Here is a 26,096-nt window from a genome sequence, read left to right as displayed (position 1 = left end):
TAGGGAGGGGTGTCAACCTTCTGTAGGGAGGGGTGTCAGTCTTCTGTAGGGAGGGGTGTCACTCTTCTTGTAGGGAGGGGTGTCACCTTCGTGTAGGGAGGGGTGTCGTCTTCTGTAGGGAGGGGTGTCAGTCTTCTGTAGGGGGGGTGTCAACCTTCGTAGGGAGGGGTGTCAGTCTTCTGTAGGGAGGGGTGTCAGTATCTGTAGGGAGGGGTGTCAAGTCATCTGTAGGGAGGGTGTCAGTTCTTCTGTAGGGAGGGGTGTCAACGTCTTCTGTAGGGAGGGGTGTCAGTCTTCTGTAGGGAGGGGTGTCACTCTTCTGTAGGGAGGGGTTGTCAGTCTTTCTGTAGGGAGGGGTGTCAGTCATCTGTAGGGAGGGGTGTCAGTCTTCTGTAGGGAGGGGTGTCAGTCCGAGTCTTCTGTAGGGAGGGGTGTTAGTCTTCTGTAGGGAGGGATGTGGTAAGGTGGTGTGAATTAAGGTGGCGTGAGGTAAGCAGCCACTGCAGCAGGTCACCACATGAGAATCTCATTCAGACTCCCGTGGGATCCCTGTGGCGTACCACTACACTCCCTGACATGGACACCTGGCCTGACATGGACACCTGGATCAACCTATGTCCTCTAGTAGAGCATGGTGCTTCCAACACCGAGGTCGTGAGTTTGATACCCATTTGGGCCACACGTGTGATAAATGCATGATTGTACGCCTTAGGATAAAAGCGTCAGCTAAAATGGCATATATTATTATATACCCACAGACACCTACACAACAAACAAATTCACGTACAGGGACTGAAATGTACTCACAGTAACACACACGTACAAAAACACACATAACTTTTCATACATTTGTGAAGTGCATGGAGACTTTTTAAATACTGTATAATAAATAAGTAATATATACTTAATAGATAACAATGTATATATAATTTAAATCCACCATGACAAATAAACTATAAGCAGCACATATTTCAGATCTCCCGCATACCAACCACTAACACATTGTGAGGATCATGCTCAGGTAAATGCTTTGGTTGCCCTCTCTCACACTCTTCTTAGTGCTGACCTGTCATCTTAGCTGACCTGCCATAACCTTACTTGCTGATTGTTGGCGGGATTAGTTTGGGGGTGGAGTTAAGAATCAGACCACCAATCCCCCATCTGCTTCATGTCCTGGAGTGGCCTCCAGCAACTCCTCCCAACCGTATAGTTTTGAAGAAGCACACCACTGTTTTATCTCTTTCACTCTGCACACATCACGGGAACAGGCCTCCCTATTAACATCAACGGGGCTGTAGTGGAGCCGGTCGAGAGCTTCAAGTTCCTTGGTGTCCACATCACCCACGATCTATCATGGTCCAAACACACCAAGACAGTCGTGAAGAGGGCACGACAAAACCTTTTCCCCCCTCAGGAGACTGAAAAGATTTGGCATGGGTCCCCAGATCCTCAAAAAGTTCTACAGCTGCACCATCGAGAGCATACTGACCGGTTGCCTCACCGCCTGGTATGGCAACTGCTCGGCATCTGACCGTAAGGCGCTACAGAGGGTAGTGCATACGGCCCAATACATCACTAGGGCCAGGCTTCCTGCAATCCAGGACCTATATAATAGACGGTGTCAGAAGAAAGCCCATAAAATTGTCAGACTCCAGTCACCCAAGTCATACACTGTTTTCTCTGCTACCGCATGGCAAGCAGTACCGGAGCGCCAAGTCTAGGACCAAGAGGCTCCTTAACAGCTTCTATCCCCAAGCCATAAGACTGCTGAACAATTAATCAAATGGCCACCGGACTATTACATTGACCCCCCCCCTCCATTTGTTTTGTACACTGCTGCTACTCGCTGTTTATTATCTATGCATAGTCACTTCACCCCTACCTACATGTACAAATGACCTCTAACCTGTACCCCTGCACACTGACTCTGTACCGGTACCCCCTGTATATAGCCTCGTTATTGTTGTGTTATTGTGTTACTTTTGACTATTTTTTACTTTAGTTTATTTGGTAAATATTTTCTTAAGTCTTCTTGAACTGCACTGTTGGTTAAGTAAGCATTTCACGGTAAAGTCTACCCTTGTTGTATGTGACAAAAACAGTTTGATTTTTTGATTTGATTTTAAAACACACACACACCTGCACAGTCACTTCATAAGCCATGAGTGGTACCTCATCATCACAACGCTACTTTATCTGATATGTGCGTGGTGACATCACACAGCTCTCATAATGCTCTAACAACTAATCCGACTGCTGTACGACATTGCCCGTCAGAGCCGGTTACTACACTTATACTGTATTGTGCCTCCCGTTCGTGGCTCTAATACATTCTGACTCTGTTGTACAAACACCACGGCTATGGGTCCCATAGATGCTAATAGTCTCTGGCTGAAAGGGTTTGCCCTCTACTGGCCGGTTTGCAGTCCAGGGACTCTGATCATCTGAGGGAGCAGTAATAATCCTATGTCTCAAGTGAGATAGATTAGCTAACACTAAGAGGAAAGGGAATACAGGGGTATTTATCACTAGGCTTGTAAACAGATCCAGGACATCAAAATAGAAAGGAGACGATCTGATGGACACGTTTTATGGCTGGCCTAGCTGACAGAGGTTAGTGGTACTATTAGATCACGTCAAGAGAATGATACAAGMCAGAAATGAAGCTCATTCATTCTCTCACAGACACAGTGTACATATTAGTGCCTCTGTATCAGGTTTACTTAACACTTTTAAAAGTGTTGACAAATGAACACTGAAGGCAGTGCTATTTTATTCTAGTTAACTGGATTAGTGGGACTCATATGTAACACTTTCTGAGGTAAATGTACACTGGTGAATTTGTTGTGCACGTTAGTGATCTATTTCCTGTGGCCTTCTTTACCCTTTTCCAAGTTGAAATGTAACGTCCCAGCTAACACTTCTAGGGAGACAGACCGTTCTTGTTATGTTACCTGTAATGTTCCCCTGATTTTTGAGTGTTCCGTTTTCTGTTAGTTAGGGGGACATTCTATATATGTTAGCAAAAAACCTCCTGAGAACCGACAGTATTTAGCATATTTTGGAGTTAGAGTTAAGAGAACATTCCCTTAACGTCAAACAGAACTTACCCAGACACATTTCATGGTACGTTGCAGGAAGATTCATGTGTCCAGTTTTCTGAAGGTTAGGAGAATATTCCATCAACGTCACACAAACGTCACATGGTTGGTGAACCACTAACCCATTCATCACACTTTGTCTGACAGTAAGGTTAGGGATACCCACACAGTGCTTTCAACTTCCATATTTGACATACATGATTATATTGCACATGTTTATTCATACAGTAACAATTTTTCAACATGTCTTCACCTGGGATTTGACTTCACAACCTCTTGGTTCATGGCAAGTGGTAGGGTGTAAAGAAACATGTTATAAAAAAAAAAATGGAGAACGTTTCTTTGGAACCCTCATGCAACGTCCTAAAAATGTAAAACTGGGAACTAAACAAAAACCTCCACGGGACCATGACAGAACGTCCTATGTTTTAAACGTCATTGGACACAATACTTTTCTTGCAACAATCCCATGAAATGTCTCTAGATCTAATATCTAGAGAACATGGCAACCGTTTACCTCCCTTATCTCACCTCATTTGCACACACTGTATATAGATTTTYCCCCCYTACTGTATTATTGACTGTATGTTTGTTTATTCCATGTGTAACTCTGTGTTGTTGTTTGTGTCGAACTGCTTTGCTTTATCTTGGAAAGGTCGCCGTTGTAATTGAGAACTTGTTCTCAACTAGCATACCTGGTTAAATAAATAACTTGTTCTCAACTAGCCTACCTGGTTAAATAAAGGTGAAATTAAAAAAATTAAAAMATGTTCTGTGTATGTTTGGTGTGACGTTATTGGAATTTTCTCCTTACCCTGAGAAACTGGACACACGTGTCTAGAAGATTAATACACACACCCACTCACAACCTTTCTTACGTCAAATATTGTGTTACTCCCTTATGGAGATTGGAAGAGTGAGCCACCTGGTAAGTCCAGCCAGGACACCTGGCCACACACAGTGATGCATATATAATGATGTCCAGGGATGAGAGGGTTACTAGAGTGAATAAGGATAACAGTTGCTTTGAAAACTCAGGCCCAAGAATCTGGGACAAGCTAGTTCAATAAGTTGAAACTGGATCCAGAGCTTTTGGCATAACCTCAAAAAGTTAATATTGGGTAATCTTTTAAACTCAAGGCTTGAGATTTATGGTTAGATAGGCTGTTCAATCGAAAGTCAAGCGTATCGAGTGTTATCTGCAGCTGTTGAGAGTTTGGGACTATAAAGTTCTGTGTGCATTTTTGTTAAAATGTTGTTATTGACATGGCTTTGTTCTGTTCAATATTCTCTACCTAAATAGTACTCTAAATACCCCCAATTCATGTTGTTAAGTTCAAAAGAATACAATATAAAAATTGCTGTCACCATTCAAACCAATAAGGGTTCTGAACTTTAAAGCCAATTATCTTGGAATCCTTGTTTTGCAGATAGAACCTTCTAGTTCCAAGCTGTCGTGTTGGTGACTCAACTCACGATGAATGATGTTGTGATGTTGTGTCAGCACTATTTCACGATAGTTGCTGGTTGAAAATACAATCAATACAGGACTTAAAAAAAAAAATGCATGGGTGTTGTTTTTGCTTCACACATGACATTACATGAGGGAATAATTTTATAGACCAATACCAAAAGCCTAGCTTCAACCCTGACTGTGTAATATCTGCGTTATAGCGTGATTGAAATTTACAGGCAATGTTCCCACGTTTGCGGAGACTACATTCGCGGTATTCCGTCTCAATCGGAAATTACTTTTACATTTCAAACGCGCTATAATGCGGACCTCTGCAGTCCGGATTGAATCTAGCCTAAAGAGATTTTAAAACCTCCGATAACCTTTCAGTTGACTAATCCCACCCATTGCACCACCCCCAACCCATCCATAATCCTAACTGAAATCCTTCCGATTACACCCACCCCTCCCTTAATCTTAACTGTGGTCCCCTCTCCGCTCCACTCAGAACACTCCCAGACAAAAAAAACAACTGTTTTTGTTTATTTTTTACCATTTTAAATTAAAACTATTGTAGTTAGTAACTTTATTGTTACCCAGAAATGATTTAATATGAAGCTCAAGATGGTTCTACTGGACCTTTAAATCACTGCAAAAAGTTATTCTACAAAGTTTTGACTCAGGGGTGTGAATACTTATGTAAATGAGATACAGTATGTGTGTATTTAATTTACAATAAATTTTCTATCATTCTAAATAACATGTGTTTCACTTTGTCATTATGGGGTATATTTAATGCATTTTGAATTCAGGCTGTAACACAACAAAATGTGGACTAAGTCGAGGGGTAGGAATACTTTCTGAAGGCACTGTACATAATTATATAGGCATTTATATGTACATTCATGAAAACAGTAATAATGTAATTCAGCAAGTAATATTTCATGATCAACCTTGTCAAACGCTTTGGATAACTCTAGAAAATTGCCAAGAGCGTTGTTGTCGAGGGCTGTAAAGATTTTATCCTCAGGTTGTAAAAGAGCCATATCTGTGGAGTAGTTTCTACGAAGAAACCATGTTGGTGATATCATATAAAATACAATGTTGGTTTAAATGTTTCAACATTCTTTTTTTACACCAGTTTCTCTGGGATTTATGAAAAACAATGGTATTACAGATATAGATATAGCCCGAGGCGTCACTACAGTCCCTGGTTTGAATCCAGGCTGTATCACATCCGGCCGTGATTGGCCCAGTGTCGCCGGGGTAGGCCATCATTGTAAATAAGAAGTTGTTCTTAACTGACTTAACTAATTATAATAAATTAGTTAAGGATCTTGGATCCACAGGTTTAAAGAGGGGGATAACTTTAAAATCTTTAGGATCAATACCAGTTGGTATAGATTTGGTGAATATTTACCTTAGAGGGTATATAAATCGAGGAAGACACTGATTTCACCAAAGAGGCACCAATCTCATCATGACCTGATTGTCACGATCGTCGTATGGTGGAAGAGAGGAGGACCAAGGCGCAGCGTGAAATGAATACATATTTAATTAACGAAGACGAAGAACACTTGACAAACTGTACAAAACGAACGTGAAGCTGTATAACAAATAGTGCTGACACTAAACACTACACATAGACAATCATCCACGAACTACCTAATGAATATGGCTGCCTAAATATGGTTCCCAATCAGAGACAACGATAGACATCTGTCTCTAATTGAGAACCAATCTAGGCAACCATAGACATACATACACCTAGACTAGACACTGCCCCATAAACATACAAAACCCCTAGACAATACAAAACACATACATCCCCCATGTCACACCCTGACCTAACTAAGATAATAAAGAAAACAAAGATAACTAAGGCCAGGGCGTGACACTGATGCTGATATCTTTAAGTTACCAATTACCTCCATCACCTCCGTTACATCATCACCTCCATTACATCAGGAGGATCAAACTGATGCAGAGAAGTGAAATGTCCCTTAATGTAAATCCAAAGGACATCCGTCAGTTTTTGCCGGACCCTGGTCTTTTCGTCTTTAAATAATGGATACCGCTTTTATGTCTCTGCATCCAGTATGAAATAAGTTAGAGTTCGTTTTGCGAGCCAATGCTAACTAGCGTTAGCGGAATGACTGGAAGTCTATGGTATCTACTAGCATGATAGCAGTTACCATAGACTTCCAGTCATTGTGCTAACGCAAGTTAGCAATTGTGCTAACGCAAGTTAGCAATTGCGCTAACGCTGTTAGCAACTTCCTTCAAACTGCATGCAGAGACATAAAAAATAGTAATCACTGCACAGGAGGTTGGTGGCACTTTAATTGGGGAGGACGGGCTCGTGGTAATGGCTGGAGCAGAACTGGTGGAACGGTATCAAATACATCAAACACATGGTTTGATGCCATTCCATTGGCTCCGTTCCAGTCATTATTATGAACCGTCCTCCCCTCAACAGCCTCCACTGATCCACTGGGTTCATCTGACTCGGGGGAAGTAGATAAAGGGCTTCATTGCTAAAATTCTGAAGTATCCCTTTAACAGCGAGGAACACACAATCACAAAAAAATGTATTAAACACAACTAAAATAGCTTAAGGATCACTATAGGATCAATGTAGGATCACTATAGGATCACTGTAGGATTATAGGATCACTACAGGATCACTGTAGAATCACTGTAGGATCACTATAGGATCACTGTAGAATCACTGTAGGATTACTATAGGATCACTGTAGGATCACTATAGGATTATAGGATCACTACAGGATCACTATAGGATCACTGTAGGATCACTATAGGATTATAGGATCACTACAGGATCACTATAGGATCACTGTAGGATCACTATAGGATCACTGTAGGATCACTACAGGATCACTATAGGATTATAGGATCACTACAGGATCACTATAGGATTATAGGGGCGGCAGGTAGCCTAGTGGTTAAAGCATTGGGCCCGTAACCAAAAGGTTGCTACATCAACTCTGTCATTCTGCCCCTGAACAAGGCAGTTAACCCACTTTTCCAAGGCCGTCATTGTAAATAAGAATTTGTTCTTAACTGACTCGCCGAGTTAAATAAAGGTTCAATAAAAATATATATAGGATCACTACAGGTCTTCCAACATTAAATTGAGGCGTGAGAGCCATAGAAGCCTTTTTCCTGTTCAACAGTTGATTGCTGATTTTCCAAGTTTACTTTATATTGTTTGAAGATTCTTGGAATTTTCTAGTAAATCTTTTGTGATATCCGAAGTAGATGGCTAAATCTGTTCTCATACTTTTTGTAAAAGTGGGAAACTTTTATATAATAAAAAAAAAAAAAATTGTGAGGATTTTTGGAGAGGTCTAAGGGAAAGTAGTGGTGCAATATTATGAAATATCATCAATCAACATCTTAAAGTGCTCAGTATTGTTACTTATTCTACATGTAACGCTACTATCCATTTCCACCGGTTCTTTTGACAAAGAGAWGTGGAATATTGGAAAGTGGTCATAAAACGAGTATTTAAATAACAAATACTTGAATACGGATATAGTTGAACTGTAACGGCGTTCCTCCTCCTCTTCATACGAAGAGGAGTAGCAGGGATCGAACCAAAATGCAGACTTGTGATTTGACATATTATTTATTAAAGTAAAGACGAAAACACGAACTTCACTTAAAACTAAACAAAACAACAAACGGAGTAGACAAACCTGAACGTAAGGACTTACATGTAACGCAGAATGAACGAACAGGAAAATGACTACACAAAACGACGAACGAACGAAACAGTCCCGTATGGTGCAACATAGACACAGACACAGGAGACAACCACCCACAAACAAACACTGTGAAACTACCTACCTTAATATGAYTCTCAATCAGAGGAGATGAAAACCACCTGCCTCTAATTGAGAACCATATTAGGTACCCAAACCAACATAGAAACAGAAAACATAGACTGCCCACCCAAACTCACGTCCTGACCAACTAACACATACAAAACTAACAGAAAACAGGTCAGGAACGTGACATGAACCCAGGTCTAAATCAGACAACACGCAATACCAAATACAATGTGAAAACCAAACAATAACCAAGAAGTGTTTTACATTTGATCTGTTCTTTTCCCGACGATTCTACATGTTCAATCGCCACCACTGTCTACAGCGGGTTCAGTAATCATCATACAATGTCCTCATACGATTGCACTTCACTTGTCTCTATACTAGTTTCAGTCAGTCCACTGGCTTCAGTCTCTATACTAGTTTCAGTCAGTTTCAGTTACGTCACTGGCTTCAGTCTCTATACTATTTTCAGTCAGTCCACTGGTTTCAGTTACGTCACTGGCTTCAGTCTCTATACTATTTTCAGTCAGTCCACTGGTTTCAGTTACGTCACTGGCTTCATTCTCTATATTGGTCCATGTGCACACTGTGGTTTCTGTATTTGCTGTGTTCTCTAGGTTTATTCCAGGTCCTTCACTTGAAGCAGACTCCATACTGGCTTTAGTCTTTATTGTAGCACAGGTTCCAATGCTGAGTGTGGTCTTTGCGCTGGTTACAGTCCCTGTACTAGAGCGGTTCTGGAGATCATTGCAGAGTGGGGGTCTCTGTACTAGAGCGGTTCTGGAGATCATTGCAGAGTGGGGGTCTCTGTACTAGAGCGGTTCTGGAGGATCACTTGAGTCCAGTGCTGAGTGGGGGTCTTGGTACTAGAGCGGTTGGAGATCATTGTAGTTCCAGTCTGAGTGGGGGTCTTGGTACTAGAGCGGTTCTGGAGATCGTTGCTGAGTGGGGGTTCTTGTACTAGAGCGGTTCTGGAGATCGTGCAAGAGTGGGGGTCTCTGTACTAGAGCGGTTCTGGAGATCGTTGCAGAGTGGGGGTCTCTGTACTAGAGCGGTTCTGGAGATCGTTTGCAGAGTGGGGTCTCTGTACTAGAGCGGTTCTGGGTCATTGTAGTTCCAGTGCAGAGTGGGTCTCTGTACTAGAGCGGTTCTGGAGATTGTAGTTCCATGCATGGGGTCTTGGTACTAGCGGTTCTGAGATCATTGTAGTTCCAGTGCGAGTGGGGTCTGTACTAGAGCGTTCTGAGATCATTGTAGTTCCAGTGCAGAGTGGGGTCTTGTACTAGAGCGGTTCTGGATCATTGTATTGCGAGTGGGGGTCTTTTATAAGCGGTTCTGGAGATCATTGTAGTTCCAGTGCAGATGGGGGTCTTGGTACTAGAGCGGTTCTGGAGATCATTGTAGTTCCGTCAGAGTGGGGTCTTGGTACTAGAGCGTTCTGGAGATATGTAGTTCCAGTGCTGGGGTCTCTGTACTAGAGCGGTTCTGAGATCATTGTAGTTCCAGTGCAGTGGGGTCTCTGTACTAGAGCGGTTCTGAGATCTTGTAGTCCAGTGCAGAGTGGGCTCTGTCTAGAGCGTTCTGGATCTTGTAGTTCCAGTGCAGAGGGGGTCTTGTACTAGAGCGGTTCTGGAGATCATTCAGTTCCAGTGCGAGTGGGGTCTCTGTACCTAGAGCGGTTCTGGAGATCGTTGCTGAGTGGGGGTCTCTGTACTAGAGCTCTGAGATCGTTGCTGAGTGGGGTCTCTGTACTAGAGCGGTTCTGGAGATCGTCTGAGTGGGGGTCTCTGTACTAGAGCTGCTGGAGATCGTTGCTGAGTGGGGTCTCTGTACTAGAGCGGTCTGGAGATCGTTGCTGAGTGGGGGTCTCTGTACTAGAGCGTTCTGGAGATCGTTGCAGAGTGGGGTCTCTGTACTAGAGCGTTCTGGAGATCGTTGCAGAGTGGGGTCTCTGTACTAGAGCGGTTCTGGAGATCGTTGCAGATGTGGTCTCTGTACTAGAGCGGTTCTGGAGATCGTTGCTGAGTGGGGGTCTCTGTATAGAGCGGTTTTGGGATCGTTGCTGAGTGGGGGTCTCTGTACTAGAGCGGTTCTGGAGATCGTTGCTGAGTGGGGGTCTCTGTACTAGAGCGGTTCTGTGGTGCCGCTGCAGGTCTGGAAAACTTTTGTCCAGCAGGGGAGGAAGCGGGGAAGCTGCTCCCGGAGCTCTCGGCAACAGGCCGTACACCACAGGGCTGAGTGCCTGCCCCACTAGGAACACCACAAAGTTGGTCACTGTGGTGGCAATATTGTGCTTCCATCTGGTGATGATGGGCACCAGAGGGAGCAGGTACAGGATMATCTGTAGCATGTGGATCAGGATGGTGCGGCACCCGCTGCTGTTGGAGCGGGAGAAATGCCCTGCCCGGCAGCCCTCCATGTAGATGAGCACGTACCAATAACACCACCAGCGCCAGGCTGCTGAACCGAGACGCGGGACTCTCCAGCGTGGTGGAGCACACGGGGTCCAGCTCCACCACATAGGCCCAAGAGGACTGGGCGCAGGCCAGGACAGTGAACAGAACCGGGTTGAGCAGGGCCACGAACCAAGCCAGCACCATGACGGAAGACCGAATGCGACGCACTAGCGTTGGGTAGTGGAGCGGCCGCAGGATGGACAGACAGGTGTTGAGGGCCATGAGGGTGAGGGTGATGCCCATGCCACGGCCTAGAGCCACCTGGAAGTCAAAAAGGACCCAGCAGGTCAGGCGGTTGATGGGCACGCGGAGGGCGCGGCGGCCGTGCAGGACGGTGCACACGGCGTTGAAGCTGGTCACACAGGCACAGTGCTGGCACAGCAGAACGAAGCGGACATTGCGGCGCAGCTCGGCTGTGTGGAACACTGTCACCACAATGAGGTAGGTAAAGAAGAAGGTGGTCAGGAAGATGCCCCCGTGGACACACACTTTCACTGTGTCCAGCAGCCCTACGTCATCCCCAGATATGGTAGCATTTAAAAGGCCTGAGTAGAGGAAAGACACAGAAACCCTGAGAAATATCATGTGAAGTTAAACCACATAAAGGCATGAGTGAGATTATTTTGATACTTTGATCAACCACATAGGACGTCAATGACAATACAATGACTGTAAACCCAAGATAGAGCAAACTCATAGGTTGAGACGAAAGAAAAATTACAGGGAGGAAAAACAGCAGAAAAAAATGGCCAAATCTTACCTGTATTCTGTTCCACTGTCACATCATAGTTGGAGTCATTGGACATCGCTTCTGCTGATTCTGGCAGGTCACAGGGGTGAAAACTAAATGTGGAACTTGCCAAACCAAGAATTCACAAAACCAAGTTATTGGTGCCAACATCTACAGTATGGGTGTCTCTACTGTGGTTTAGCCCTTTGCTTCAGGTAACTGTGACCTTCTATATCTTTGCCTTGTATTTTCTGTCACGTGTCACCACCGCCATGCATTTAGTTACAGATTCTTTATCGACTGCCTCCTAATCTGTGGGTTTAGTGGAATACTGTTCTGAGAGTTAACACCTGCCTCTCAGCATAGCAAAATTCTATATTTAACAGTAGGTGGAGCAATTTATTGTGCTCCTAGGTGTGTGTGCTGTGCTGAGTGTGTGTGTGTATGAACATCTGACCTGCACCAGGAGGGTGTGTCGCTAGTGACTGTGAAGGTCCATGAGTGGAGATCAGACTGAACACTTTCCCTATTATTAACTAGAAGGATGTTAAAATGATTGAACCCTTTGGTCCTCAAGTTATTTAGCTGAGATAAGGATTTAATATAGAATATACTGTAGGTTTAAGTCATGAGCATGTTTAAAATATTATTATATTTTAAACATTGTAAAAATACATAACATATATTTACAAAACAATATCAAATAGGAAGAAAATTGTTATGAGAACACAGCTGGCAGGTTTTAATCCTTTTATTTTTACCAAACGTGGCCTCCCTGAATCTTCCACTGAATGGTATTGTCCTGCTCGTGCAAAAATGTATAAGGAAAAAGATTATGGCACATGTACAACACAACGCAACAGCAGGTAAAAATGCATATTAACATCTCCAGCCATTGCCCCAACATCCTTTGCTGCCAGGCAACAGTCTATGAGACAAACTGTCTTCCAACACAACACAGCGACTGACAGACAAGAAGCATAACTAATATGAATTCAACAAACATTCAACAGTCATCATATTTGTATCAAAAACGACTTGTACTGTCTCCACCCGAGATCAAGCCGTCCTCTATTCCTCTGCATGAAAACCTCAAGGATCCTATTTAGAGTGTAAAGATAAAACAGACGTCATTTCAGTGAGCTCCCTGAATCAGAGCTCCAGTCCCCCTGTGCCACACCACGACCCTGGCCCGCAATCACCCCACAGAGCTGCATGTCTGTACAGAGCTGCTCCGGCCCAGGGTCCGAATCAGAACCTGGCTCTATATCTGCAGCACGGCTCTCTGGGTCCTCACTGCGCTCCACCATTGTGTCCACATCATAGCGCTCCGGGTCTGTACAGAGTAGCTTCTGGCTCCTCTTCCTCCTGCGGCTGATCTGTTTCTGCAGCTGCAGCTTGCTGGTGAAGAAGACGCTCTTCCAGCCCAGCTCCAGGGCCAGGGCCTCCACCTCGGCCGACACGGTGCCGCAGTGACCGCGCACCGCTTGCTCCCAGAACTCCTCCGAACGACACAGCTGACAGACACACAGGGAACAGTGGTTAGGGACCTAGACCAGAGTTTGCGGTCAATCATTCAGTCAGTTAACTCACCAGAGGTTTAAACCACAAACAAAAACAACAGATTCACTACAGAAAATAAACCAACAGAATATGGAAATATGAATATGGAAAACACATAACTACAGTCAGATATGTCCATGTAGTTACATAAGGATTCACATACAGTCTACATCAAAGGCAGTAAACAGTCTACATCACAGGGTTTGACTCCGGGTTGTATCATAACCGACCGTGATCGGGGGTCGCATAGGGGGGCGCACAATTGGCCCAGCGTCGTCACTATTAGAGGAGGGTTTGCCCGGGGTATGCCGTCATTGTAAATAAGAATTTGTTCTTAACTGACTTACCTAGTTAAATGAAGGTAAAAAAATAAAAATAAATAGGCAGTAATACTGTCTACAGTACATGCATGCACCGAGTCTCACACAGACAGAGTGGGTCTATTCACCTTCCTGAACCTGTGTGAGGTGTGTCCAAGCCGTGCCACGTCCTCCAGTTCCAGATGGGTCAGGATGTGGAGAAGCAGGGGGTCGGGCAGACGCTCCAGGTAGTCATAGTGGCCCTGACATAGTGCCTGGCTGTACTGAAGGATCCGTGGGCCAAACACCACACTCACCTGACCTAGGAAACCATCACACCAGTGGAGGCTGCTGAGGGGAGGACGGCTCATAATAATGGCTGGAATGGAGTCAACGAAATGGTATCAACCACATGGAAACCACGTCGTTGATGTGTTTGATACCATTCCACTGACTCCATTCCAGCCATTATTATGAGCCGTCCTCCCCTCAGCAAGCTCTACTTGATCACACAGACAGCACCTGTCAACAGAGTCACTTAGCCTCATGCCCACCAATGGGGACGTTGCTTAACTTTTTTGTGTGCTGTGCCCAACCTAGCCAAAGTCCGTTACAAGGGCAGTAGACCATGGGAGAATCTCAATTGCATTTCCTTGACTCCTCACGTCCCCTCTCCTTCTCAAACCCCATTGGATGAGAAAGTCAGAGCTCCCTCCCCTCTGACCATCTCCAATGGGTTTTGAGATTCTCCCCATCTCTCTGACCTAGCAACTAGGCGATTTCAAGTCTTTCTAGTAAAAGATGCTTAAAAAAACGCAACACCCGTGAATGGACACAATCTCTACACCAAGGGTCTCCAATCCTGTTCCTGGAGAGTTACCTTCCTGTACATTTTCAGGAGTGTAAACCTACAGGACAGTAGCTCTCCAGGAACAGGGTTGGAGTTAAAACCTACAGAAGGGTAGCTCTCCAGGAACAGGGTTGGAGTTAACCTACAGGACAGTAGCTCTCCAGTGTCTGGGTTGGAGTGAGAACCTACAGAAGGGTAGCTCTCCAGGAACAGGGTTGGAGAGCCCTGGTCTAGGCCATTGCCTCTACAACCTCTGCCCTCCTGGGAACTACCCTTCTGACACACCTGTGAACCTAAATCATGTGGGAACTGCCGACTAGCCGCCTGGAATAGTATCATTTAATTAGGGGTTGATTGGGTTACAATCAAAGCAGTCATTTTTAGCAAGGTAATTCGCTTCATTCGAGGGCATAGGGTTATTTTGGGCATTTACGCTATTATCTATATTGCTATTAGTGAGCTGTTGGGCTGTAAGTTGAGCAGGTGGGCTGAGGGCTACACTGGGCACCTTACTCTGAAGCAGGCTGTTATCCAAGTAGTCACTGTGAGACTCCCTCAGTTCTCCTGGCTTTGTGTTCCTACCATCTCTTCTCAAAGAAATCTTCCACCATCTCCAAATAACCTGAAAATATGAGTATTGCAGAGCAAGTGGTATTACAGTATTTACTTAGAACAATTTAGCTAGATAAATTGCTTTGCTGACTATTTGTTACGAGTGCTATTTACTTTTAACTATTAGTTGCAAGCTTTCTGGCATAGCCTTATTTGTTAGTTAGCCGAGCAAGCTACTACTAGATTATATTGCTATGTGTCTAACGTTAACGTTACTGACATGTACGTTATTATAGCTAGCTAACGCGTTAGCTAAACTAAGATTGAAAGATTACTGTAGCGTTAGAGAATGAAAGGGCAAGGCAGTAAATGGCTAGCTAAGAAATGTCTAAGAAAAAATGTTCTAAATACTTTACATTTTAGAGAGGACATAACACGAAAAGATTTACCTCTGTCTTGGTAACAGAAAATTGGAAGAAGTCTTTATTGGGTGCAGGTCCTTGACCACTGACTTCAAATAAACTTTTCCCCAGCAAAGTCGACATTTTGGACGCTTGGTTTGGGTTGCCATGGCAACGAAATGGTTCGTTAAATTCATTTCCACCGTGCTAGAATGTAACGAAACCCCTCCTGCTGCAATATTCCTTCCTGCCGCAACATGCTACAATGTAACAAATGCAAAAATTTACAACATCTTCTTGGTTTTGAAGTCACTTTTGCAGCTGTGTATAAATGAAAAGCTAAGTTTTCCTGGTACTTGAGTCAATGAAAACATTTCATCATAAAGAGCTATAGTGAATACAATTTTACTGAGTTACAGATCATATAATGAAATCAGTCAATTGAAATAAATTCATTAGGCCCCAATCTTTGGATTTCATATGACTGAAAATACAGAGAAAAAAAGGTAGGGGCATGGATCAGAAAACCAGTCAGTATTTGTTGTGACCATCATAGAGTTGATCAGGCTGTTGATTGTGTCCTGTGTAATGTTGTCCCACTCCTCGTCAATGGCTGTGCAAAGTTGTTGAATATTGGCAGGAACCTGAACACTGTCGTACACGTCGATCTAGACTCTAGAGCATCCCAAACATGCTCAATGGGTGACATGTCTGGTGAGTTTGCAGGCCATGGAAGAACAGGGACATTTTCAGCTTCCAGGAATTGTGTACAGATCCTTGCGACATGGGACCGTGCATTATCATCCCGAAACATGAGGTGATGGCGGCGGATGAAAGGCATGACAATGGGCCTCAGGATCTCATGCAAATGCATTGTGCTCGTTGTCCATAGTTTATGCCTGCCCATACCATAACCCCACCATGGGGCACTCTGTTCACAATGTTGACATCAGCAAACCGCTCGCCAACACGACACCATACACGTGGTCTGTGGTTATGAGGCCGGTTCTACATACTGCCAAATTCTCTAAAATGACATTTGAGGCAGCTTATGGTAGAGAAAGGAACATTCAATTATCTGGCAACAGCTCTGGTGGACATTCCTGCAGTCTGCATGCCAACTGCACTCCCTTAAAACTAGAGACATCTGTGGCGTTGTGTGACAAAAAGTTATATTATAGTGTCCTTTTGACCCCAGCACAAGTTGCACTTGTGTAATGATCATGCTGTTTAATCAGCTTCTTGATATGCCACACCTGTCAGGTGGATAGATTATCTTGGCAAAGGAGAAATGCTCACTAACAGGGATGTGAACAAATTTGTGTACAACATTTTAGAGAAATAAGCTTTTTGTGCATATGGAACACTACTGGGATCTTTTATTTCAGCTCATGAAACATTGGACCAACACTTTACATGTTGCGWTTATATTTTTGTTCACTGTAGATTTTAACCTCAAATTCTAAATGAGAATCAAGCGCAAACTGCAGTTAAAAATCTTTAATATATTTATACATATTTATATATGTACACATTGACTTACGTATTACTGTAACGCGAGTAACACAATTCCATTAATTAAAAGTGATTGGGGTGACAAGTTAACCATCTCTCCAAATAAATACAAACTTGTCATGTGTTTTTACACACCTGCGCAGGGCCGTAGCTACATATGAAGACACCGAGGTCCGGACACTGAGGTATAATGGTCCGGACCTCGGTCATTCTTTACAATTAAAAAAATAAAACATTTATTTAAAAAAAAAAAATGTACGAACCGACTCGGGGTCTCCACTTACTGTTGCTAGGTAGAATAGTAAAATACACAAGGTGCAATTTAAAAACTTGGTTGTGCATCAGCAGTTGTCCTCATGTCACTCACACATTTTTGGGGGGATTGGTAAATGGGTCTCGTTAGTCTAGCCAGCTATCTAAACTTGTAGTAATCATGGTTGAATTACCAACTGGGCACGTGTCCTATTAACATGGCATGAGTCATGGCAAAATGTGTACAATTGCAGGAAATTAGCTTTAAAACTGCAACAAGAAAATGTATGTAAAGCAAAATTTTTCTTGTTTATCTTTTGTTACTAAAAACCCTTTTTCTGTTAACAGATCCCTCTGTACGTATTAATTTCTAGTTTGTAATCCCGGTGCTGAGTTAATGTGAGTTAATGTGTAGCGGCTAATCGTATAGCTAATAGGCTRTGTTTGTAGGCCGACTGAGGTGAATGAAGCTACAGCAACCACTGTGATAATGGCAGGGGTCATTTAAGCTTGTTTTTGCTGTTCTTCAAATAGCATTTTAGAGTTTATAAATTGTATAAATGCAGTAAATGAGCTTTAACTTTCTTAATTTCTTTGTTTAGGTCAAATCTAGGATTTTTGGGGGGGTCCTGCTCCACAATCTTGTACTCTGCTGAACGCACCCCAGGTTGCACCCCAAGTAATAGTGGTATTAATCATGCACCAAATAAAARTCCCTTTCCCGAACACCATAACTGCAGGCAGAGGCGTCATGCCAATTGAAACCACTACACAATAGATTGTTTCTTTAACACAGAATTCATTAAATGATAGTGAATATGACCATCGGTGCTACCTCGTTCACCAGCCTGATTCTTCACCAACATCTAATCGTCATCGTTTCCCGATGAGAAAATCTTTGTCACCTCAGTTCCCTCCTAGACTTGTTGTATACAACCATGTTAGTTATCATATAAACCCACTGGTAGAAACATTGTAGTGGCGTCAGCACAATGTCGTCCGCTCACGTCAAGTCCTAATTATACATAACATGTATTTTAAACGTGATTACAAATGCCGACATGCACAATAACTGTCAAACATAATAAACTACAAAATATATGTATAAAGAACGTATAAGTCCCAGGGCATAGTTCCAGGGCAGTCCCCGATCCCATAGTCCTTCATAGTGTCGTAAACATAGTTAAGAAAATCTTGAATTCAGAGTTTCAGAAATGTACTGTCACATCACAAGCTGTGACTGAGCCGGTACATTGAATAGGTGCTGCATGCTGCCCTCTGGTGGTGACGACGGGGAGGGAGGCGCGCTACAGGAAGGGGTTGGTGTTGGAGCTTCCAGAGGGGTAGGATCCTGCCGGGGCTCCCGCCTGGTTGGAGACAAAGGGTTAATCAATATTGTAAAATACATGACCATCAGCATGACTTCCAAACATTCATCCATGAAGTTAGCAGAGAGAGAGAGGGCGCATAGATGCGTTTTTAAATTGGACCCATGCAGAAGTTGAATGTGTGTAAGTAAATTGTATGTGTTCGGACTTGCATTTTGTTGGTCAAAGTCAGGCACAAAGTGTTTCACACTTGTATTACAAATCAAAGACCACAAAACATTCTTCGACATGATCTGGAAACATACACACTATTAAATACTCCCCATAAATGGGTTATTGGTCATCCCAGGACCAGCCATGGGCTGCCCAAAGGGGGTCATGGAGGGCTTGGTCTGTCCATAGACTGTATATCCACCAGGACCTGTCAATGCAGAGAAAAAAACTGATTAAGGCTTAATGGTCTCTTTACCAATTAGGTTCCCAAATAGTGGAATGATGGCTATTTAGTTGCAGAGTGGATACTAGCCAGAAACATGATATTTGTTTATAGTGTAGGGTCACAAGAAAAGTCACAGCACAAMAATTGTTTTGGAAATGACAGCTTTAATGTTATGGCCAAACTATATTGTGATTGAAACTACACTACTTACAATTGGGTTGTTGGGGTTGGTAGGCCCCCGGCTGGGGGTAAGGGCAGGGGACCTGGCCAGGGAAGGGCTGCTGGAAGGTCCCACTAAAACTGGTTGGGAGGCAGTAAGAGGAGGCATTCCCAAAGCCAGCAGGCATACTCATAGAGCCTGTGCCAAACGAGGCTAGGATACACAGAGAGATGGGAAGGGGCGGAGTGAGTAACATGAACACAGTGGCAAACACAAACTAACCTTTCAATGTACAGGATCTACTGATTTCAAAACACTATTTCAGACAAAGAGAGACAACTGGCTGAGTCCCAAACACACGCTTGATATGTATGTATGTATGCACTTTCATGTGCTCACACAAACACACCTGCGGCCGGTGCTATACCATTGGTCTGGAAGGGGTTGGTGGCCATATCCGGGGCAGCAGCAACAAATGGGTTATTGGACGAGACGGCTGAAACAACAGGAAATTACATTATGCTTTCATTATGTTTGAGAGTCAACCATTTTAGAAAATACTGTAGGTGTAACAATCCACTCACCTCCAAAGCCTTGCTGCACATGTATGTTGGGCAAGACTGGCTGAGTCTGGGCAGGCGAGGTTCCCAACACAGCTCCAAACATATTCCTAGATTCACTTAAATACAGAACATGAATACATTTCTTAGCTCATTGAACCACCATTTTAATTTTTTTATTTAAGGAGATGCAAAGGCTAAAAATGTGTTTTTAGTGCCACATTTTGGAGTGGTGTCTGTGTCTCACCCCTGGACACTACTCCCTGTGGGGGCAGAGGAGCTCAACTCGTTGTCCAGCTCAGCCAGAGCAGCGTAGCGGTCCTCTGCCGACGTGCCCAGCTGGGATTGGGCCGGTACAGCACCAGCCACTGACGGCACTGGGACACCTCGCCCTACAGAGAGCGAGAGAGACATACACAGGGGTCAATATACACACATTCACAAACAGGAGAAAGGACATGGACACAAACACTAAAGAAAGAGGCACACATGGTATGATAAAAACAAGCTAACCTGTTCCCCTATTGGGCTTGGAACAGAGATAATGAATGAAATGACATTTCATTTTCGTGTCAAACCGCCAATAGGCAACCCATCCCTTAAGGGATTAATTGACACAAACAAACATTACAATAATTCACTGCGGCAATTAAATCATGTAAATGAGAGGGTATGTATGAGAATGGGACCCGGCGGTACCTGACGCAAATGACTGAGAGGGGGATGAGGTCCTGAAATGTGAAGGTACTCCAGAGTTGCCAAACCCCTCAAAGTTGGCAAAGTCGGCGTTTGAGTTAACCTGAGTCACTGCAAACCACAGAGGAGGAAACACAAAACCCTGCCAATGTGAGGAATGAGGAATGGCGTGACGGTAAAACCCTGACAATGGGAGGAGCAGCAAATGACAATGATTTAACACACAAACAACATTATAATGACTTGTGTACCTGCTTAGGCACATTAGCAGTTTTACTCCTCTTCATAACTCCTCATTTGCATTGAACTCGAGATTTATTTCATTTTGACTCCTTGAAGACAAATCATTCAAATCTACTCAATGTTGGGCGACGTCTAAATCCAACTTAAAAAGGGTCAATCTGCAGTTGCTACATACMTTTTTKGACTAATGAATGAATTAAAATGTACCCATTGATTCTTGAAGAATATAACTTATAAATGTCTCATGAGCTTAGTTCAACAGCGGTACCWTGTCAGAACCCAAAATATAAGCTTGTTTTACTCCATTGTTTGTAAACAAAGTAAATGTAAACAAACACTAAAAAGCCTCTAAACATGGTTAAAACTATCCWTTTTGATATCATGGATGGTCAGTCCATCCATAGTGGTCTATGAATTTGAGAGTGGTTACATTTCTCCAGCCCTATCCATCACCTTTATAACAAAACAACAGTCTGTTATTGTTTCCACTGCTGATTGCTGCTTTAAATACAATTTTCACTTAGTCTCCCATTAACATCCACGCATAACTAAGTGAAAATACAACCTAAATGGMRGTTAGGATTTGCCCCTGGGAGTTTAAGTGAAGGCCACTCGTACTCATTACTAGATTGTCTTGGGAACCTGGTTGGCTAGGGAAACCTGATTGGCTCATTACCTGATTGGCTGGGGAAATTCGCAAAGTTGGCAAAATTGGCGTTGCTGGCAGCCTGAGAGGGCAGAGCGGCAAAGATGTCTCCACCCAGGTCCGTAAGGAGGTCAATCTTCTTCTCCTGAACTATGGGATGGGCCAGGGAGCGAACCACCATCGGGGACTGGCGGAGGGAGAGAGAGACCATGAGGAATAATTAATAACAATTTATCAACGTATATAGTGCTTTTCAAAGAATCTTAAAGTGCCTGCACTTCAAAACACAAAAAAAAGATAGGTAATTTAGAAAAACAACATCACAACGTTATGAGATGGACAGTCATTAGAAAGTTCATGGCTTAAGTGGGCATCTGAGGGAGGTGGTCAAGCAGGGAGAGACAGTCCAGAGGCAGGCAGGAAGTGTGACGTCTTCAAGGTGTCTCACTGTCTCTGGCTTTTCCGTAGTAGAACTCAGTCAGATGAAGTCTGAGCTAAGCCACTGTAGTCCATGGACTCCGTAGAAGGTAGGTAGCTAGGTACCAAAATTAAGCGCCCACTTGGATGATGCTATGGCAGTCACGTGGCACCAGAAAGCACACCACATTTCAATAATAATTAAATAGCAGCCTTGTAACTACGTCCTCTCTACGAGCCTCATCACTGCACACCTCTGCAGTCTTGCAGTCTTGCTTTCGGCTTCTCTCCATCCTCACCCTCCAGACACTAGCTGGCATTCGTATCAAAACAGCTAGCCAGCTAACATTAGCTAGCTATTCAAACAGCTTCAGTCAGCTTCAGTCTTAACGTTGTGGTGGATTCTGATTATATTAGCTATATTAATTGTTCATTCTTAAAACAAAAAGATTGTAGGTAAAAATACCATACAAATTTCAAAAATATTTACAAAATGTACAGGCGCTCTCTGCTTAGGCTGCTGCTAGGGCGCCATGGCAACCGTCTACTCAATGATGACATGTTTCAAATTAAAATAACTGGGGACATTTTGGGTTGCACCCATTGACTTATATGACTAGACCAAGTTATGAAATGGCTAAAAGGGCATCAGCCTAAAATGTATTTCATAATTTGTTTGGAAATGACTCAAAAGCACATCAGCCTGAAATTTATTATGCCATATTTCAGAGCTGGTCATGGGTGCACCTCAGCCACGCTCAAGGTCCTAAACGATATCTTAACCGCCATCGATAAGAAACAATACTGTGCAACCGTATTCATTGACCTGGCCAAGGCTTTCGACTCTGTCAATCACCACATCCTCATCGGCAGACTCGATAGCGTTGGTTTCTCAAATGATTGCCTCGCCTGGTTCACCAACTACTTCTCTGATAGAGTTCAGTGTGTCAAATCGGAGGGCCTGTTGTCCGGGCCTCTGGCAGTCTCTATGGGGGTACCACAGGGTTCAATTCTTRGGCCGACTCTCTTCTCTGTATACATCAATGATGTCGCTCTTGCTGCTGGTGAATCTCTGATCCACCTCTACGCAGACGACACCATTCTATATACTTCTGGCTCTTCTTTGGATACTGTGTTAACAATCCTCCAGACGAGCTTCAATGCCATACAACTCTCCTTCCGTGGCCTCCAACTGCTCTTAAATACAAGTAAAACTAAATGCATGCTCTTCAACCGATCGCTGCCTGCACCTGCCCGAACGTCCAGCATCACTAATCTGGACGGTCCTGACTTAGAATATGTGGACAACTACAAATACCTAGGTGTCTGGTTAGACTGTAAACTCTCCTTCCAGACTCACATCAAACATCTCCAATCCAACGTTAAATCTAGAATTGGCTTCCTATTTCGCAACAAAGCATCCTTCACTCATGCTGCCAAACATACCCTCGTAAAACTGACCATCCTACCGATCCTCGACTTCGGCGATGTCATTTACAAAATAGCCTCCAATACCCTACTCAATAAATTGGATGCAGTCTATCACAGTGCCATCCGTTTTTGTCACCAACGCCCCATATACTACCCACCATTGCGACCTGTATGCTCTCGTTGGTTGGCCCTCGCTTCATACTCTTCGCCAAACCCACTGTCTACAGTTTATCTACAAGTCTCTGCTAGGTAAAGCCCCACCTTATCTCAGCTCACTGGTCACCATAGCAGCACCCACCTGTAGCACGCGCTCTAGCAGGTATATCTTTCTGGTCACCCCCAAAGCCAATTCCTCCTTTGCCCGCCTTTCCTTCCAGTTCTCTGCTACCAATGACTGGAACAAACTACAAAAATCTCTGAAACTGGAAACACTTATCTCCCTCCCTAGCTTTAAGCACGAGCTGTCAGAGCAGCTCACAGATTACTGCACCTGTACATAGCCCATCTATAATTTAGCCCAAACAACTACCTCTTCCCCTACTGTATTTATTTATTTTTGCTCCTTTGCACCCCATTATTTCTATTTCTACTTTGCACATTCTTCCACTGCAAATCTACCATTCCAGTGTTTTACTTGCTATATTGTATTTACTTCGCCACCATGGCCTTTTTTTCACCTTTACCTCACCTCATTTGCTCACATTGTATATAGACTTATTTTTCTACTGTATTATTGACTGTATGTTTGTTTTACTCCATGTGTAACTCTGTGTTGTTGTATGTGTCGAACTGCTTTGCTTTATCTTGGCCAGGTTGCAATAGGAAAGTTGAGAACAAGTTCTCATTYACAACCTGGTTAAATAAAGGTTAAATAWWWTTTKTTTTTWAAKAATATGTTAAGAAAGCAGGTAGAAGCAATACCTGACGTGTTGGGGGGGTCTTGTTGAGCTGCAGGGTTTTCAGGGGCTGGACCTCCGGGGTGCTGGCTGAGGAGGCCGACTTGGAGGCCTGGGCCATGGCTACTGTCCTCGCCTGGTCTGGAGGGACGTACCTGTGTGCACACAAGCATAAAGAAAAATACATCCAGGGAATTGCTGGGACTGAGTTCCAAAGGTGTAAGAATTTTTACATGTAAAACTGGGTTGTTGTTCATGAATTCATAGGATTTTACATTGGCAGTTCTCCAGAGAGTGATTTTYCCTCCAATTTCACCCCTGAATATATCACAATAGAAACTGGAGGATCTCTACTTTGAGACATTCCGTTAACTCGATAGAAAGCAAAAGAGTGAAGCTCCTCACCATCTTTTCTTCTCATATTTTTCCTGGAGGAATTCTTTTACTTTCTGTGGTTCGCGGAAGTCTGGAACAACTAATGTCTTGTCATCGTACAGCCCCAACCAGATGTATTTACAAACCTAGATAGAAAGTGTGCGGGGAAGGGGGAGAGAAAGGACAAAGAGAAATGCCAATAAACTCCCTTGAGACAGAAAAACTCAAGATGGCAGACATGAGGAGGCAGACATGCACAAAGACAATAATCCACTGTTCTTCAATACTGGTCCTGGGGACCCACAAGGACAGCAGGATTTCATTCTCAATACTAACACATCTGACTAAGCTAATCATCAATGCCTTTGAATGAATACGATGTGTTAGTGCTAGGCTGGAATAAAAGTCAGCATTCACCCCGGATCCCCAGGACTAGGTTTGAAGAACACATTTCATAGTACATTACATGAATTAATGTCAGTACCTCGTTGGTGTGTTTCTGTAAGAATTCAATTTCCTGTAGTGTGAAGGTGGTCATAGAGATGGACTTCACTCTGTGGGGGGGATTCAGGCCTCTTCTAGAGTGTGTGTGTGTGTGTGGGGGGGGGTAACGATAGCAGAGGGGAACAATTGGTGAGTATGCATTCTGTGTCAATAATTTTACAATGACCAGGCACAACATGACTATACACTCACAGCTAAAATGTTTTAATGTGCTTAACCTTCACATATGGAGTGAGATGATCCGTTTTCGCATCAGTTGTGCTTTTGTCAGTAGTCCCTTCCTATTGTGGTCTCTAAACCATATGCATTTGAATTACTTGACCCACTTCAGGTATTCTATAAGTGTTTGGCAAGCAACAAAATGCGACCATTTCTGCCTAGGGCAATACTATATACAACTACTATAGGAGTGAGCAACGGATGTCCCAAACTACCCTTATGGTATAGATAAACTTGGATTGGGAAAGAGCCGAGGTTGGGCAAGAGTTTCGCCGGCGGTACAGTGACGTGCTGTTTTGACACACTGGGCAAATACGCCTTTTATCGGAAACCATCACACACACACTAACCTTGAGACAACTATTTTCGGCACAAACAATACTTTAGTTGAACTTTTAAAGATTGTGAATTGAAACCTCTCGTTACATCAAAGTACGGGCTTTGCGACCCTGCCGAACCAATAATAGTCTTTAGCTAACGTTGGATAGCAGTACATGCGGTGTTGGGGAGCTTGATAAGTAATATTAGCTAAACCACCATAAAGAACGACTTTAGCTTGCTTTAAAATCAACCCCACATAAAAGCATAACAATGGTCAACACAGTACTTACAGGATGCCAGAACAGGTGGTACAGACGAAGGAACCCACTGTCATGTTGGCATAAGTCGGGCCGCGCTGGTCGCAATCAAAGCACTTCCTATTCGGGGGCTGGCTAGTCATTTCCCGAAGCATYTTAAGATGCGTCTCCTCTTGTTTTCGCTTCGCACTCGTCGCCATGGTTGAGAAAAGGGGCTGCTAAAGATGGGAGAAGTTTATCCAGTGCTAGGCAGGGATGTCTTGCCTCGACAGCGGTGGTTCAAACACCTTGCAGAGGTCTAGTGGGACGGACACATTTCTTCTTCGTTGGTTTACAGGTGTACTAGACAGCTAACCGGAGCGTGACTGACACCTACTGGTGGGCAGCAATGACCATTCGACAACATTACATTGATGAATAACAGTTTAATAGTAAATACAATGTTTACCATCATACTATGTTTTGTAAAAACATCGACTTAAGAGAATCTCCTCTTCCAAAAGGCATCATTTGGAGTTTTGGTCTCAACTTTGACATGATCCTGTCAGTTAATCACGATAAGGTAATTTGCCTAG

At 43.6% G+C, this 26,096-nt stretch overlaps 2 protein-coding genes across 6 annotated transcripts; both read right to left on the bottom strand.

Annotated features, from left to right (window-relative positions):
• Positions 1–12,330: 12,330 nt before the first annotated feature.
• On the bottom strand, positions 12,331–15,709 carry fbxo36b (F-box protein 36b). Its single transcript, XM_024010103.2, has 4 exons — positions 15,311–15,709; positions 14,823–14,931; positions 13,609–13,781; positions 12,331–13,114 (listed from the first exon to the last, which is right to left on the bottom strand). Exons 1-4 carry the CDS (start codon positions 15,404–15,406, stop codon positions 12,728–12,730), a joined length of 765 nt encoding a protein of 254 aa, XP_023865871.1. The 5' UTR covers positions 15,407–15,709; the 3' UTR covers positions 12,331–12,727.
• Positions 15,710–16,747: 1,038 nt separating this feature from the next.
• LOC111979186 (arf-GAP domain and FG repeat-containing protein 1) lies at positions 16,748–25,922 on the bottom strand. Of its 5 annotated transcripts, none has more exons than XM_070449012.1 (12): positions 25,555–25,922; positions 24,705–24,798; positions 24,251–24,366; positions 23,871–24,000; positions 21,132–21,288; positions 20,216–20,323; positions 19,764–19,908; positions 19,541–19,635; positions 19,384–19,452; positions 19,008–19,169; positions 18,682–18,778; positions 16,748–18,397 (listed from the first exon to the last, which is right to left on the bottom strand). In XM_070449012.1, exons 1-12 carry the CDS (start codon positions 25,719–25,721, stop codon positions 18,337–18,339), a joined length of 1,401 nt encoding a protein of 466 aa, XP_070305113.1. In that variant the 5' UTR covers positions 25,722–25,922; the 3' UTR covers positions 16,748–18,336. The 5 variants fall into 5 exon arrangements, with proteins under 5 accessions (XP_070305113.1, XP_070305112.1, XP_023865319.1 ...); XM_070449011.1 differs by having other exon boundaries at positions 19,366–19,452; positions 25,555–25,913; XM_024009551.2 differs by having other exon boundaries at positions 16,748–18,396; positions 18,663–18,778; positions 19,366–19,452; positions 25,555–25,910.
• Between the last annotated feature and the right edge of the window lie 174 nt (positions 25,923–26,096).

The sequence above is a fragment of the Salvelinus sp. IW2-2015 genome, linkage group LG19 (assembly GCF_002910315.2).
Source record: "Salvelinus sp. IW2-2015 linkage group LG19, ASM291031v2, whole genome shotgun sequence".
In the NCBI taxonomy this organism is placed as follows: Eukaryota; Metazoa; Chordata; class Actinopteri; order Salmoniformes; family Salmonidae; genus Salvelinus; species Salvelinus sp. IW2-2015.
The sequence above is the reverse complement of the archived record's forward strand: the minus strand, read 5'-3'. Positions and strand labels throughout refer to the sequence as shown.

Bases quoted from the DNA above. Each gene is read 5' to 3' on its own strand.
- fbxo36b (XM_024010103.2), bottom strand. From the start codon at position 15,406: ATGTCGACTTTGCTGGGGAAAAGTTTATTTGAAGTCAGTGGTCAAGGA. The intron at 14,932-15,310 runs GTAAATCTTTTC...TCATATTTTCAG, and splicing joins TTTCTGTTACCAAGACAGAG to GTTATTTGGAGATGGTGGAA. The intron at 13,782-14,822 runs GTAAGGTGCCCA...ATGGTTTCCTAG, and splicing joins GGATAACAGCCTGCTTCAGA to GTCAGGTGAGTGTGGTGTTT.